Here is a 15451-nt window from a genome sequence, read left to right as displayed (position 1 = left end):
TGATTATTTAGGGGCGAAGCTGGGAATTGAACCCAGACTATATTGATGCAGACGCTCCTCACCCGAACAATACGTGCTAATTCCATTACACTACTTCGCCAACTGAGTTAATTCATACAAGCAAACAAACAATCATAAATGGGTCGATACAAGGAAATGTTAAATAATAAATAAATATTCACATGGTCATCAAGCGTTATCTGGATATACGTGAATAGAGTCGTAAGTCGGGGGTATATCTGAGTGGAGATTAGCTGGATTGTCATCGCCGTTGTTGACGTTGTATCGACCAGCGTCTGTGTGTACGTTGACCTGGCTTGGTTTAGAGGTGGGAAGTGGGCGAGTTTTGATACCAGCAGCAGCAGCAGCATTTGAGGAGGGGTTGGAGGGTTGATGGGTTGATGAGTTTGGTATCGATGCCGCACCTCCCGCGGCTGCACCAATGCCTGTCATTCCCGGTACATTCCCCGGTACATTCCCACTCCCACTACCACTCCCCGCAGTCACACTCGCTGGCTGCTGCGTGTAGGGCGTTGGAGCACCATCAATACCAAATTCGTCCTCATTATCCGGCCTGAAGCGCTGAGGATCAAAGATATCACCGTCATACTCGTCGTGCTTCTTCTTGGCGACACGGCGACGAAAGAAGAAGATGGCAGCTACGAGGATAAGGATGGCACCTATACCACCACCGACGCTCTAAAAGCAGTTTAGTAGGATTTCGATGTTTCAATGAGAAATCCACTCACACCGCCAACAATCGCACCAATATCCTGGCCGCTGTCGGAAGCAGAGCCAGTGGTACCACCGATGGTGGTTGCGGATGTTGTTGATGAACCTGCTTGTGTTATAACTTGTTATCTCATAATAAATATTTGCCCACCGTTTGAGAGCGTTACTGTAACAATTGAGGTGGTGGGATTTGGAGTGGATGATGCAGTACTATCTGAATTGGTGGTGGTGTTGCTCTGGCTGCTACTACTATCAATACTGCTGCTGCTGCTGCTGCTATCATTGGATGTGCGGGTTGGGCTATTGGAATCACTAGTGATGTCAATCAGGAACTAAGTGTACGGGGTATCCACACGTACCTGCTAGAGCTGCTAGGAGTGTTGCTTGTTGGCGAAGCACTCGAAGAGCTGCTCGACGAAGACGATGATGATGTGGTTGAACTGCTGCTACTGCTAGTGCTGCTGCTGCTCCCACTAGTACTCCCACTAGTACTCCCACTAGTGCTACTAGTATCCTCTTCTTGTCTCTTTTTTATCATAAGCGTAGTGTCCAACGTCAGCGCTACGTATTTCAGTTTTTTTGTCACACTGAGATTTTTAATTTGAGGAATTTCTTCGGATGTCTGGACGTCTGCGGGTGATTTACTTACGTTGAGGAATGAATCAGACAAATGCAAAGACAAGGCGTTGAGGTATTCCAACCAGATAGACATACCTCAGCGCCTACAACGCCAACAGGTAAGCCATCCTCAACAAGACCCCGGTGATTGAAAATTTACAACAACACGTGTGAAGCTGCCCAGCTTTGAATAAGAGCCGCATGCGTAATATGATCACTACAAAAACTGCGTTATCTTTCAAGAGGGGTCTTTTACTGGTGATATATCAATTCTAATTTCATTCAGGTGTTTATGTATTTTAACACAACAATTAATGTATATGTCCAAGTGAATGTGCTATGTAATCTGGGTATATACCCTCACCAATTATATCTTCTTTCTTGCAAACCCCAGAGAGTACTAACATTGTCTTGACGTTACCATGCTGCCCAAAAGCAATATCAGTATTCAATCTATCACCAATCATCAGTGTTCGCTCTGGTTTAAGTTGCTTCTTCTTGAGAATACACTCAAGCATTGGTGCATTAGGTTTACCAACGACGATTGGAGTGCGCTTAGAAGACACTGCCAAAGGTGAGCTCATTGCACCGCTACCAGGGAACACTCCACACGCTTGAGGGAACGTGGAATCATCATTAGTGAAGATAAACTTAACATCATGCTCTGGGCTGGTGAGGTATGAGTGCGCGTAAGATAACTTTGTATAGTTGAGCATGATATCAAAACCAGCGATAACAGCACCAACATCCTTATCGAGGTTCTGTTTAATCTCTTTAAAGTTGACATGAGGCGCGAGTTTATTGTAGGCTGGATCAGTGCCACCAATACGCTTTATACCTTCGCTATCTAATTCCTCCTCTAATCCAGACATACCAACGACGAAAACCTTCTTATCGGAAGGGAACTTTAGATTGTATTTGAGATAGACAGCAGATGCGTATGCACTGCTAAATATCTCATCAACATCAACTTTAAAACCAAGTTGATCAAATTTTTGCTTATATTGATTACGACTGTTTGAAGCGTTATTTGTAACAAAGATGACATCCTTTCCGGCTTTTCTAATCTTATCAACGAATTCTTTACTTCCTGGGATAAGTTCATTCCCCTGAGTTGTAGAGTGAGTGACGTAGACCTAGAGCACACTACCAACCCTCCAAAGGACACCATCGCAATCGAATAAGAAAGTATCAAATTTATCAAGTAATTTCTTAAATTGAGCTAAATCTGGGAGGTGGTGCATTGAATATTTGACTTTCGACTTGGTGGTTTGTTACACCCAACAATGCCAAAATCTAAATCAACTAAATCCAACATCAAGGATAACAAGGATAACAAGGATAACAAGAATATCAAGAACATCCTCAAACAAGATGAATTAGAAGATTCTTCCTCAGGCGAAGAAGATTTCGACGGCGTTAGCGAGGAATCAATGCAGAAGCTTATTAAAGTTTTAGGTGAGGATGGCTTAGATCAACAAGCTCTAGACCAATTAGCTTACTTGAATCAATTAGAAGGAGTTAGTTTATGGCTTTTTATCTAGTCTTTTGCTCACCTACTCTAGTCTCAAAATGGCGATGACAACGACGACGACGATGACGACGATCAAGAGGATCAAGAAGACCTTGTCGACAATGAAGCTCTCGTCTCAGGTGATGACAATAGCGAAGACGACGATGAGGATGAAGAGGATGACCAAGAAGACGGTGCTGGTTTCATCAACGACGAGGAAGAGGATGACGATGAAGAAAACTCTGAAGAAGAAGAAGACGAATCCACCCACCCACTCACCCTTGAAGATGCTCAAGACGTCGATGAAGATACTAGAGCACAAATAACAACCAAAGTAACAGTCAATAACAAATCTGCAATCACACGTATCCTCAACGACTTCAAACTCTCAGATAAGTTACCTTTCATTGAAACACTCGCAGTAACCTCGTCAAAATCCATCAAAGACTTAGGTGCAGAAGACGTGTATGACGATCTTTCACGTGAATTAGCCTTCTACAAGCAATCATTAGAAGCCGTCGAGAGAGCTAAGCCACAAGTACTCAAAGCTGGCGTTCCTTTCAGTAGACCGAATGACTTTTTCGCAGAAATGGTCAAGACTGATGTACAGATGGAGAAGATACGTCAAAAGATGATGGATGAGAAATCTAACATTGAAGCTTCTGAAAAGGCACGTAAGCAACGCGAATTGAAGAAGGTCGGTAAAAAGGTCCAGAATGAAAAGATGATGGAGAGACAGCAATCCAAGAAGGATATGATCGATAAGGTTAAATCTCTCAAGCGTAAGAAAGGTGGCGTTGATGGCCTTGAAGCTGGTGATGATGACTTCGATATCCAATTAGAAGATGCCCTTGAAGGTGGTAAAGAAGGTAAAGATGACAATAAAAAGAGGAAAATGTCAAGAGGTGCACGCGATGCTAAATTTGGCCATGGAGGTAAAAAGAAGCACGCAAAGTCAAACACTAAAGACTCTACAAATGCTCCATTCAAGGGTAATAAGAAATCTAGACCAGGTAAATCCAAGCGGATTGGTGGAAAGTAAAGTTAATTTTGCTAATTTATTTATATACTTCTGGTAATGTGAGAATGTTTGAATTTTTGAATTTGAATCTAAGAATGCTTAATTGTTTCAATGTTAGGAAAGAAATTTAAATGCTATAAATAGATACAAATCTAAGCATAAAGATCATCAGCATCATCCCCGCCAGATCCAAATGCACCTTGACCAGAACCACCTTGCTCAGCTGATCCTTCACCTTCACCTTGACCAGGGAATCTGAATTGACTTCCGAACGATCTTGATTGTTGGAGATTCTGTGCGAACATTTCATATCTTCTAATATCCTGATCACTAACCGATCTTCTAGCAAATCTCATTGCTTCTTCAAAGTGTGCGATAGTTATTTCAGGCACAGGATCTTCATCCTCGTCACCAACTTCCATTGCTGCATCAGCGTCTCCACCTTCAGCTTCAATCTTTTCTTTTTGTGCTCTCTTTGCTTGCATATCGGCGCTAATACTCTCTCTAATAGCCAACTTGGCAGCTCTCTGACAAACTTCTGTAAGATCAGCACCAGAGAATCCATTCGTTTGATTAGAGAGGTATTCAAGGTCAACTGATGGTGCAACTGGTGACTTGCGCAATGTAGCCTTGAGAATTGATAATCTTGAAGGTACATCCGGTAATGGAATGTAGATAAGTTGATCCAATCTACCAGGTCTCAATAATGCAGGATCTATCTGATCAGGTCTGTTGGTGGCACCAATGACGAATACATTCTTCTTGGCTGACATACCATCCATCTCTGTCAGTATTTGGTTGAGTACTCTGTCAGAAGCTCCACCTGCATCTCCACCTGCACCTGCACCTCTAGACTTTGCGATAGAGTCTAACTCATCAAAGAACATAACACATGGTGCTGCTGCTCTTGCCTTATCGAATGCATCTCTAACGTTGGCTTCAGATTCACCGTACCACATGGTCAACAATTCTGGTCCCTTGATTGAAATAAAGTTGGCTTGACATTCATTCGCAATAGCCTTAGCTAAGAGTGTCTTACCAGTACCTGGTGGACCATAGAACAAGACACCCTTTGATGGTGACATACCATACTTGATAAACTTCTCGGGGTGCTCGACAGGATATTGAACAGTTTCTTGTAATTCCTGCTTGACCTTGTCAAGACCACCGATGTCGTTCCAGGTGACAGTTGGAACCTCAACCACAGTTTCACGAAGTGCAGATGGGTTAGAAACACCAAGGGCGTAGCGGAAGTTCTCCATGGTAACTCCAAGAGCATCGAGAACTTCAGCGTCGATGGTGTCTTCATCAAGATCGATGAGATCCATCTTCTCTCTAATCTGTTGCATTGCAGCTTCAGAACACAAACTAGCCATATCAGCACCAACGTAACCATGTGTATCAGCGGCGATTTGTTCCAAGTTAACATCATCGCCTAATTTCATGTTCTTTGTGTGAATTCTGAGAATTTCAAGTCTACCAATTGGATCAGGAATACCTATGTCAACTTCTCTGTCGAATCTACCGAATCTCCTAAGAGCAGGATCGATAGAGTTTGGTCTGTTGGTAGCAGCCATAACGACAATGTTTGAACGTGCCTTCAAACCGTCCATCAAAGTAAGTAATTGAGAAACCACTCTTCTTTCAACTTCACCGTTTGTCTTTTCACGCTTTGGAGCGATAGCGTCAATTTCATCAATAAAGACAATAGCAGGGCTGTTCTTCTCAGCTTCTTCGAAAGCTTTGCGGAGGTTTGACTCAGATTCACCAGCCATCTTGGACATGATCTCTGGACCGTTTATCAAAAAGAAGAAAGCGCCAGTTTCGTTAGCGACAGCTCTAGCCATCAACGTTTTACCGGTACCAGGAGGACCGTACATGAGAATACCACGTGGAGGCTTGATACCGATAGACTTGAAAAGTTGAGGGTGTCTGAGTGGCAATTCTACCAACTCACGGACTTGAGCGAGTTGCTTTCTGCAACCACCAAGATCATCGTAACCGACTTCATTAAGGTTTGATTCTTCATCTTCACGCTTGATTGGGTCACCTTCAGTGTGAATGACGGTGTCTTGAGCAACGATACAGAATTCCGAAGGGTCACATTCAACAACCTTGAATTCAACGGTACGCATACCACCTCTGACCAAGAAAGTGTCATTCTTACGAACAGGGCGATAAGCTTCCAAGAAGTAGGGCTTGAGGTAGACGTCAAAGATGTTACCAGTCAAACCTTCGATGCTGTCATCGAAAGGCAAGACGTGTATTCTATTTCCGTATTTGATTTCAGGGCAGGCATGGATGTTACAAACATCGCCAAGTTTGACGCGGAGATTGTTACGCGCCACTTTGTTCATTTGAATTTTGCCTTCGTCGACATCATCGGAGGAAAGGCAGATGAGGACTGACATTTTGTAGGTAAGATTGTGTGTTGAGGATGTTAAAGAATACTCACCAGTATCCTTACGTTTCTTGCCGCGTACGATGATAGTATCGCCACGGAACAAGCCAAGAGTTTCCATGGTGGCTGGGTTGATGGTAGCCACGCTGTTATCATCAGCAGTTGCCTATGAATCGGGTTATTATAGAAATTCAATCACTTTTACTAAAAACGGACTTCATCAACGATTAAACGGTTTGGACTGGTGTTTGTGAGAATGCGTAGAATTGGCCTTACAAAATTCTCACCTGGATTTTGGTCTAAGGATTGCCGTGGATGTATCTTCAGCAGCTTCCTCCTTCTTAACTTGTGGATCGTTGGACATGGTTGTTTTGTGCTAAGAAACGCATGCGTGTGCGTCACAGCAGACATCTCCAATTGAAGAAAATAAAATAATTTGAATTACCACTCAAAGATTGCGATACGTAAATATGTGTACGCCTCTAGTAATCTCACTCCTCGGAAATGTAAATCTACGGAGCTAACTGATGACGAAAGAGAGATGCATCTTTTTTGAGAGATGGTTATTGATTTCCGCGATATTTACAGGAGATATAAAAACCAAAACAATTCATCTCTTTTATTCATCAGTTTTCGTTAACTTTCTAGAACTTAACTCAATTTAAGCTTATTTGTTTAAATATTAGCGTGTATAAAACGTTGATGATCCATTCAATACACATTACACATCTTCATATCTATTCTCTCATCTGAGAATTGAGTGCGATGTGTTTAGTGGAAGATTACCATTGTTGATACAATGTCTTTGATGTGCTTGCGTAATTGGACAGGAAGCCAGATAAAGAAAGCCCTGCAAATACTAACAGTATAGACGAACGTGTATTTGCTACGCCTTAGCGTATGCTGTGCATGCCGATAGCCATGTGACTAGGAGCGAGAGCACTTGAGAACCAACAGTCAACATTAAGACCGAATGAATACATCGAAGGCTTTGAGTATAAGTAGCTGAGCAACTTTATGAATGCCGTCAACCGGATGATTAGGAACGAGGGTAGCGGGATTCGTGAAACACAACAAAGGCAAGGCACAAGCTACGTGATCCAAAGAAAATTTAGCTTCCCGGCTGATACTACGGTATTCAAGCGGCCCACACTCATTTCCTCTTTTCATTGTGGTTCGCCGTCTTGGGGGCCATAGTAAGGCGGGTATAACCCTTTCCCTGTAAATAGTCTGCGCTGCTCCCAGTAAGCTGTATTTCCACCCGCTTAGCTCTCTCTGAACTTCAACGAAGACCTGCAAGTCCGTTAAAGTCTACTTTGGCGTTACTCCTACTAGGTTTCCTCTCCTTCCCTCACTTCGCCTCTCTGACCTCAACCACCAAGACGAGACAGTTCGCAGATGTCATTATCCACTGCCACACCAATCAAGCGTCCAATTGAATATCTACAAGATGACAACTTGAGTGAAATTCTATCACGATCACCAAGTCCAGATCCACAATCAGATAAATCCAATCAAACCAATCAAGTTGACTTAAACGGTAATCCTGATTGGGGTCCGATAACCACCTGCGATTGGGATGGATGTGCTATGATATTCGGTGATCAGCATCTAATGCTTGACCACATCTACAATGACCACGTTGGCGATAAATCTAAATACACATGCGAATGGATTGGCTGTTCACGCAAATCAAAGAATCAGTCTTCAAAACAAGCTTTAATAGCTCATTTGAGATCTCACACCACCGATAAACCTTTTATTTGCGTGAGTTTTATTGGTGTACGCGAGTGTTTCATATTCACATACTCTACAGCAAGAGAAAGCAGAATGTGATAGATCTTTCACTAGGTCTGACGCTTTGGCTAAACATATGAGAATGCAGCATCACGTTGATACCCTTCCAACTGTAAGAGGTTCTGGTGCAGCACCACCTCCAAGCGAGAAGAAATCAGCTAGAAAATCTAAAGTGGAGAATGAAGATGGTGAGGATGGCGAAGCCGATCACCCACAACAAGTAAATGATCAAAGGAAGGAAGAAGAATCTTTATTTATCGATCAAGCTGATGAAATGGCTTTTCAAACTGTTCTCACTGCACCAGGTGAACCTCCCTTTTACCCAGAATATACTCTCGCTGTTGCTCAATTTCAAGTTGTTGAAGAGAACAATGAGCTTATTCGTCAGGTTCTCAATAATGAAAGAAACGTCCTCGAACAACTCGAACAGGAAAACGATAGGATGCTTTCTCAAGTTATGGCAAATGAAATAAATGACACAGCTTCAAATGAATTCTTCAAACAACTCACTCTACCAAAGTTGAATCGTTCGCTGAAATCCACCAACAATCACTATAGATCAGGTCCACATGTTATTTATCATGAGATACAGACTGGGGATATTGATTGAGTGGGTTGATATGAACTCACCTTTAAATTATTTGTATCATTAGCACCATATGTATTGTTCTTGCACATCTACACCAGCACATTCACACAATACAACAAAAGCACTTTTTAAATTTGTTGATTCTTGCAACACAGGGTAAAGAGAATATAAAGAACTTTGGAAAGAAAAAACTTGGAATAACGTATATTTGAATTTTTCATTTCGTGATTGAGACCAGTACGAGGTCCACCGCGAGAATTACGCTTAGAAGCACTTACGGTGAACGATTGAAGGACCAGATTCGTCATATTCTTGCTTCGAGATCCACATTTGTTGGAAGGTTGAGAGAGACGCAAGAATAGAACCACCAATCCATACAGAGTACTTACGCTCTGGTGGGGCAACAATCTTAACCTTCATTGAGGATGGTGCCAAACCAGTCAATTCCTTCTGCATACGGTCTGGGATACCGTGGTACATAGTCGTACCACCCGACATGACAACGTTACCGTAAAGATCCTTACGAATATCGAGATCACACTTCATGATGGAGTTGTAAGTAGTTTCGTGAATACCAGCTGCTTCCAAACCAAGCAATGATGGCTTGAACAGACCTTCTGGAGCTCTGAAACGCTCATTACCGATAGTGATAACTTGACCATCTGGTAACTCGTAAGACTTCTCCAAAGCAGAAGATTGGTTGGCAGTTTGCAACTCTTGCTCAAAGTCCAAAGCAACGTAACACAGACGCTCCTTAATGTCTCTAACAATTTCACGTTCGGCTGAAGTGGTGAATGGGTAACCTCTTTCCATCAATATCTTAATAAGGTAGTCAGTCAAGTCTCTACCGGCCAAATCTAATCTAATAATTGCGTGAGGGAGTGCGTAACCTTCATAAATAGGAACAGTGTGTGACACACCGTCACCAGAATCCAAAACGATACCAGTTGTTCTACCGGAAGCGTACAAAGACAAGACAGCTTGGATGGCGACGTAGAAAGCAGGAGCGTTAAATGTCTCAAACATGATTTGAGTCATTTTTTCTCTGTTTGCCTTTGGGTTAAGGGGAGCCTCGGTTAACAAGACAGGGTGTTCTTCAGGAGCAACGCGGAGTTCGTTGTAGAAGGTGTGATGCCAAATTTTCTCCATGTCATCCCAGTTGGTAACGATACCGTGCTCGATTGGGTATTTGAGAGTGAGGATACCACGCTTTGATTGAGCCTCATCACCAACGTAAGAATCTTTTTGGCCCATACCAACCATGACACCTTGGTGACGTGGGCGACCAACGATGGATCTGATTTGTATAGGTAAGTGGAAGTCCTTGGAAGATTAATAAGACTCACGGGAAAACAGCTCTTGGAGCGTCATCACCGGCGAAACCGGCTTTACACATACCAGAACCGTTGTCAATAACGAGTGCTGCGACTTCTTCTTCCATGGCTGTAGGTGTGTGCTGTGAGTGAGTGGAGTGAACCCAAGTAAAGTAAAGCTGAAATACCTTTAAAACGAGACTAAAAATGAATGTTAGTAGAGTCCTCTTTATCCCCTTTATTCAATTTATATCCTCACCTTTGACTGTGTCAGTTAAAGCCAGCTCACCACGAACCATTGCGTGGTGTACTCTGAAATTAAAAATCACTGTGAACAACAATTTAAAAGGTATAATAGGTGTTTTATTAGCTGGGATTTTATTTATATTTACAAATCTTTCTTCTTTCTTCGCTTATTTATTTCAAAATTTTCCCTCTTTTCCGCCTCTTCATATTTCACCACAAATTGTATATGTTAAAATGTCTATAATGATAAAATTTAGCTCAATATTCAGCCTCAGAATGTTACTACCATACACAGTATTGTTTATATTATTACTTGCTCTTATCTCGTAGTAAATTTTTAACCCTTTTAAAACCAGTAGCTTCTCTTTTCAACGATACTCTAAGCTTAATTGCTCACATGATGTTTCAACGATTAGTCTTTCCTAATTTAATATTGAAGGAAATCAATTTATGAATCTGAATGAGCTAAGCTTTTTGTATTGTATTCCTTGTATAAAACGCAGATGAATAGTCGTCGTAGTTGTTTACTTAGCTGGTGCGAGTCAAACGGCGTTGATTTGGATGGTAGATTGGATATAAGCGATGAAAAGATACTATCAAACGATTTTATACTCAAAGACAGCGTTGGTTGGTTGTTGTACCATTCCTATTACTCAATCTAACTCTATTCAGTGGCGAGAATACCCAAAGACTCTTTGCTTACGCTTAAAACGTCTACTATTTCAACTCAACTCTCTCAGATTCCACTCACTCACGTCGTAGCTCTCTCTTTTGCACTTGTCTTCGAAATTCAATCTGCCAATCAATCAAAATGGCATCTCTACATACAATCCCTACCCCTGACACCTCCAGATATTGCCTCTCTCTGGCCCTTTACGCCTGAAATGGCTGGCACTGAACTGTGTAAGCGGTATAGCATGCTCAACTCGCATCAAGGTATAAGAGGCAGGCAAACGAAACAGAAGCTCAAAGATACATTCGACGCACACGCCTCAACGCTAAACATCACAAGTACATTCGAAGCATTTCTATACGCCTATGCCATTACTTCATCACGATTGTTTCAAGTTGACACACACCACCAAGTTGGTTTGGTGCCTGTTGCAGACCTTTTCAATCACCTAGAAGAGCCTACTGTGGCTATAGAGTCTGATTTAGTTGTCTGCGACTGTTGTGGGTGGCTGAATGGGTGTATTCAGTCGCCAAATACAGATTATCTCACCACTCCCCCGCAAACATTGGATATCGTCACTACACACACCACTCAGCCCGCTGAAGAACTCTTCAACAGCTACGGTGACTCGCTCGATAACGTGGACCTCGCTATCGAGTACGGATTCGTGTTGGAGGCTAACGATTCTGACAGAGTCACTTTCGACGCGATTCCACCAATCTATACTGTTCAAACGCTCCAAGACGACGATCAGGATCTCTTTGTGGCTCATCCAGATGCCTTTATTGACTCACAAGCCAGAGTGTCTCTCGGTTTGTTCGGGGTGTGCGACACCGACGTTCTTAATTTGATTGTATTGGCGTATCAGCAATCTGAGACTATCACTGATGGTTATCTGCGACAATTAATTCAACAGCTCCTCCAAAGGATAGACGAGAGATTGGGAGAATACCCACCGCAGGTTGACACCAAGGCAGCAAACCCTCTGCTCATGCAGATGCGCAATGATGAGCTAGGTCTTCTCCAAACTGCCAAAATGAGATTTGATGGGCTGTTGTGATATATATATATATAGCAATACATTTACTTCTACACTCTACTTCTGGTAATTAGACATCGACGCGTATACGTTGTAAATGTGGTATCAGTCTGTCGAATTCCTCAGACGTCTGTGGGGTGATGTTAGTCGTGCGATGAACAAACCACCGTGCGCACCTTCTTATAAGCCACAATATGACCATCAGCCAAATGGTGAAGAATCTCCTTCATTTCGATCCTCTTAGCCATATCGAAGATGGAGTGTTCTCTCAACACGGCCTGACTGAACTCAACATTTTGTTTCGATGAATTCTCAACTGCTTTCTCGAGCTCCTTCATCTGTTCCTCCAATTTTCTAATACGCTCTAATCGCAAACTCTCATCATCTTGTCCACGCAAGTGATCCACTTTATCGCGAATATATCCCCCAATCCCACCACTGCTGATATGTTGTGCAGATACAAGTCTTTGGTGTTGCAGGGCGAGTTGAGAGAGATACGTCGTCAACTGTTCGAAATCCAGTTGTTTCTGATCGCGCAGTTTGAGAACATACTTGTGAGCGGCAGCGTATGCTCTAAGAGAGTGAATATGATCGAGCACAGGCTCGAAAGCTAAGACAGTCTGTTCTTTTAGAATGTTGCTCATTTCCAACTGCGCATGAGCGAATCGATTTAATGGCTCAGTGATACCTGATTCCAAGTATGCTAGCGCTTGTGTAGCACCCGCACCATCATCGTAGTCTCCATTCAGGTCAACGTCGATGGCTGTATTGTCCACACCTGACAAGTACGTCAGTGCATAGTTCTCGGGATTGATATGCATATAAGACTGACTGCTGATTTTTGTACGCAGCTTCTGAATTATCTTTTCTATATTACTAAGCGAGTCATCTAGCCTGTTGAGATTGTCTCTCAGCTCAACAAAGCGATCGTCTGGCTTCTTGACCTTTGTGAAGGCATTGACAAGACTGTCGGATATATTGTCAAGCAGTGTGTGCGATTCAATCGAGCTGGTTGAGTAAGACAGTGGCTGGGATCCGAGTTTGTGCATCACTGTGTTCCACTCTGTCGACACGAAAAAGTCTATGACAAGCTTGGAGCGCTTGAGTATCGGATGGCGGCTGATGCGCTGCAAAAACCGCTCTAGATCCTGTTTGCGTCGTTGAATAAAGTCGTTGGAGAATCGATCGCCTGTGAGATACTCCAGTCTATGCTGATCGGGAAGGGGGGGAATAACAGAGGCAGGAAAAGAGTGAGAGAGCTGCGTGTGGAGAAATTTAAAGTCTTTGAACCGCCTTTGGGTCTCTTGGTGGCTGCTGGCGTAGAGTGTTGAGTTGGAGGTGTAAGCGACGTTGTAGTTGACGAATTGGTTCGAAGTGCCTTCAAGTTCGATCGTATAGCTCGGGATACGACATTCCAGGTTGCTGGATTGGTCTGATCTTATACTTGCTGTCGTTGCCGAAGGTTGGGAAGTAATCGTGGTCATGGTATTTGTTTAAGACGCACAAGTGGTGTAAATTTGGGCGTAGCTAGCGTGTATTAAGTGATAGCGCGTGTTAATTGTCGGCGTTATATGGAATACTTTCAAGTACTCGAATCACATCACATTATTTACTTCACAGATGGACACTTTTCAACAACTAACTTGCGCATGAACTCTAAAGCAACATAATACAAAGCTTCGAAAAACCCAGTCCACGCTATTCCCAAAGCCATACGGCCTCTGGAATGTTTCGGCCAACAAAAGTCAAAATTTTTGGACAGCATGATGCAGACATGAAGGCTACAAGATAAAAGGTATTTGAACCTCAAAGACAGTGCACAATAAATATAACAAATTCAAGTCATTTGATGTAAAAACAAACACCCAGAGTGGCACCACGAGCAATACCAATAGAAGGAATCCATTTGACCTTCTAATACCACTTCCAGCTATTCCCTATACTACTATACTCCACTCAATTTTTAAACTGAATCCCTCGGAGCTCGTCCGCGTCGTCTTCTCTTTCCAACCATCTACAAAATGTTCAGGGTACCAGCTGTGCGTGTAGCAGGCAGACGTTTCGTCCAGCCACAGCCATTTAGAGGCGTTGCTAGAGGTTGGTTGCACCATCAAATTGAGGAAACGCTTCTGAGAAAAACACCCAGGTTTAGCCACTCGTTCACTCGCAAATGGTCTCCAGCGTATGAGCATGCGCTCTGCAGTGATTCCAACTGCATTGGGTGAGTTTTAGGTATTGGGAAAATATTCATCCTCACGCCAAAAACCCAGCCCGCGGAGCTAGCACCCACTCAGCTCGCACATACGCAACTTTCCAACGCGACAAGCCACACTTGAATGTCGGTACCATTGGACACGTCGATCACGGAAAGACTACGCTCACTGCAGCCATCACAAAGTACCTCACTGAGAAATCTGGCAAGGGCCAGTTCCTCGATTACAACCAAATCGATAAGGCACCAGAAGAGAAGGCTAGAGGTATCACTATCTCCACCGCCCACGTCGAATACGAGACCGAGAACAGACACTACGCACACGTTGACTGCCCAGGACACGCTGATTACATCAAAAACATGATTACTGGTGCTGCCCAAATGGATGGTGCTATCATTGTAGTCTCCGCTGCAGACGGCCAGATGCCTCAGACCAGAGAGCACCTTCTCCTTGCCAAGCAGGTCGGTGTCAAGAAACTCGTCGTGTACATCAACAAGGTCGATCAAGTTGATGATCCTGAAATGTTGGAACTCGTAGATATGGAAATCCGTGACTTGCTCTCTACGTACGGATACGATGGTGATAACACCCCAATCGTTAAGGGCTCCGCACTTGCTGCTCTCGAAGGCCGCAACCCTGAGATTGGTACAAACTCAATCGATGAGCTCATGGAAGCTTCCGATAGCTGGTTGGATATCCCAGAGAGAGATCTCGACAAGCCATTCCTGATGCCTATCGAAGACACCTTCACCATTTCTGGTAGAGGTACTGTCGCCACCGGCAGAGTTGAGAGAGGTACTATCAAGAAGGGTGAGGAAATTCAAATTCTCGGTCTCGGTAACTCATTCAAGACCACACTCACTGGTATCGAGTCCTTCCACAGGGAGTTGGACCGTGGTGAGTCCGGTGACAACATGGGTGCCTTGCTCAGAGGTGTGAAGAGAGAGCAAATCCGTCGTGGTCAAGTCATTTCCGCAGTTGACTCTATCAAGAGCTATAAAAAGTTCAAGGCTCAGCTCTACATCCTCACAAAGGAAGAGGGCGGTCGTCACTCTCCATTCTTCGAGAATTACCGCCCACAACTCTTCATCAGAACCTCTGACGTTACCATTTCTCTCAAGTTCCCAGAAGGCACTGCTGACGCTGGCGAGAAGATGATCATGCCTGGTGACAACGTTGAGATGGTCGGCGAACTCGTTCACGACTTGCCACTGGAAAACAACTCTAGATTCACGCTCAGAGAGGGCAACAAGACGATTGGTACTGGTATTGTCACTGAGGTGATCGCTTGAGATG

General features: G+C 43.5%; 9 protein-coding genes and 1 non-coding gene across 10 annotated transcripts; 4 read left to right on the top strand and 6 right to left on the bottom strand.

The window, feature by feature from the left end:
• Positions 1 to 11: 11 nt before the first annotated feature.
• Positions 12 to 100, bottom strand: J056_004881. Its single transcript has one exon. It is a non-coding gene; the product is annotated as a tRNA-Pro (tRNA).
• Positions 101 to 189: 89 nt separating this feature from the next.
• J056_000697 (uncharacterized protein) lies at positions 190 to 1444 on the bottom strand (the record flags this gene model as incomplete). The annotated part of the gene is made up of 4 exons (XM_009270325.1): positions 190 to 699; positions 750 to 838; positions 884 to 1044; positions 1092 to 1444. The coding sequence occupies 4 exons, from the start codon at positions 1442 to 1444 to the stop codon at positions 190 to 192; spliced, it is 1113 nt and encodes a 370-aa protein (XP_009268600.1).
• A 217-nt stretch (positions 1445 to 1661) lies between these two features.
• Positions 1662 to 2594, bottom strand: J056_000696 (4-nitrophenylphosphatase; the record flags this gene model as incomplete). The annotated part of the gene is made up of 2 exons (XM_009270324.1): positions 1662 to 2459; positions 2505 to 2594. The coding sequence occupies 2 exons, from the start codon at positions 2592 to 2594 to the stop codon at positions 1662 to 1664; spliced, it is 888 nt and encodes a 295-aa protein (XP_009268599.1).
• A 42-nt stretch (positions 2595 to 2636) lies between these two features.
• Positions 2637 to 3905, top strand: J056_000695 (putative rRNA-processing protein ebp2; the record flags this gene model as incomplete). Its single annotated transcript, XM_009270323.1, has 2 exons — positions 2637 to 2870; positions 2916 to 3905. 2 exons carry the CDS (start codon positions 2637 to 2639, stop codon positions 3903 to 3905), a joined length of 1224 nt encoding a protein of 407 aa, XP_009268598.1.
• Positions 3906 to 4036: 131 nt separating this feature from the next.
• On the bottom strand, positions 4037 to 6649 carry J056_000694 (Cell division control protein 48; the record flags this gene model as incomplete). The annotated part of the gene is made up of 4 exons (XM_009270322.1): positions 4037 to 6288; positions 6340 to 6451; positions 6502 to 6526; positions 6573 to 6649. The coding sequence occupies 4 exons, from the start codon at positions 6647 to 6649 to the stop codon at positions 4037 to 4039; spliced, it is 2466 nt and encodes an 821-aa protein (XP_009268597.1).
• Positions 6650 to 7683: 1034 nt separating this feature from the next.
• On the top strand, positions 7684 to 8692 carry J056_000693 (Zinc finger protein; the record flags this gene model as incomplete). Its single annotated transcript, XM_009270321.1, has 2 exons — positions 7684 to 8052; positions 8102 to 8692. 2 exons carry the CDS (start codon positions 7684 to 7686, stop codon positions 8690 to 8692), a joined length of 960 nt encoding a protein of 319 aa, XP_009268596.1.
• Positions 8693 to 8935: 243 nt separating this feature from the next.
• Positions 8936 to 10112, bottom strand: J056_000692 (Actin; the record flags this gene model as incomplete). Its single annotated transcript, XM_009270320.1, has 2 exons — positions 8936 to 9968; positions 10018 to 10112. The coding sequence occupies 2 exons, from the start codon at positions 10110 to 10112 to the stop codon at positions 8936 to 8938; spliced, it is 1128 nt and encodes a 375-aa protein (XP_009268595.1).
• A 621-nt stretch (positions 10113 to 10733) lies between these two features.
• J056_000691 (uncharacterized protein) lies at positions 10734 to 11963 on the top strand (the record flags this gene model as incomplete). The annotated part of the gene is made up of 2 exons (XM_009270319.1): positions 10734 to 10857; positions 10903 to 11963. 2 exons carry the CDS (start codon positions 10734 to 10736, stop codon positions 11961 to 11963), a joined length of 1185 nt encoding a protein of 394 aa, XP_009268594.1.
• Positions 11964 to 12012: 49 nt separating this feature from the next.
• J056_000690 (Sorting nexin-4) lies at positions 12013 to 13426 on the bottom strand (the record flags this gene model as incomplete). Its single annotated transcript, XM_009270318.1, has 2 exons — positions 12013 to 12072; positions 12119 to 13426. The coding sequence occupies 2 exons, from the start codon at positions 13424 to 13426 to the stop codon at positions 12013 to 12015; spliced, it is 1368 nt and encodes a 455-aa protein (XP_009268593.1).
• A 537-nt stretch (positions 13427 to 13963) lies between these two features.
• Positions 13964 to 15447, top strand: J056_000689 (uncharacterized protein; the record flags this gene model as incomplete). Its single annotated transcript, XM_009270317.1, has 3 exons — positions 13964 to 14039; positions 14089 to 14163; positions 14213 to 15447. The coding sequence occupies 3 exons, from the start codon at positions 13964 to 13966 to the stop codon at positions 15445 to 15447; spliced, it is 1386 nt and encodes a 461-aa protein (XP_009268592.1).
• Positions 15448 to 15451: the final 4 nt, after the last annotated feature.

Source organism: Wallemia ichthyophaga (assembly GCF_000400465.1).
Source record: "Wallemia ichthyophaga EXF-994 unplaced genomic scaffold scaffold11, whole genome shotgun sequence".
NCBI classification, from domain to species: domain Eukaryota; kingdom Fungi; phylum Basidiomycota; class Wallemiomycetes; order Wallemiales; family Wallemiaceae; genus Wallemia; species Wallemia ichthyophaga.
This window is presented reverse-complemented; position numbering and strand designations above follow the sequence as displayed.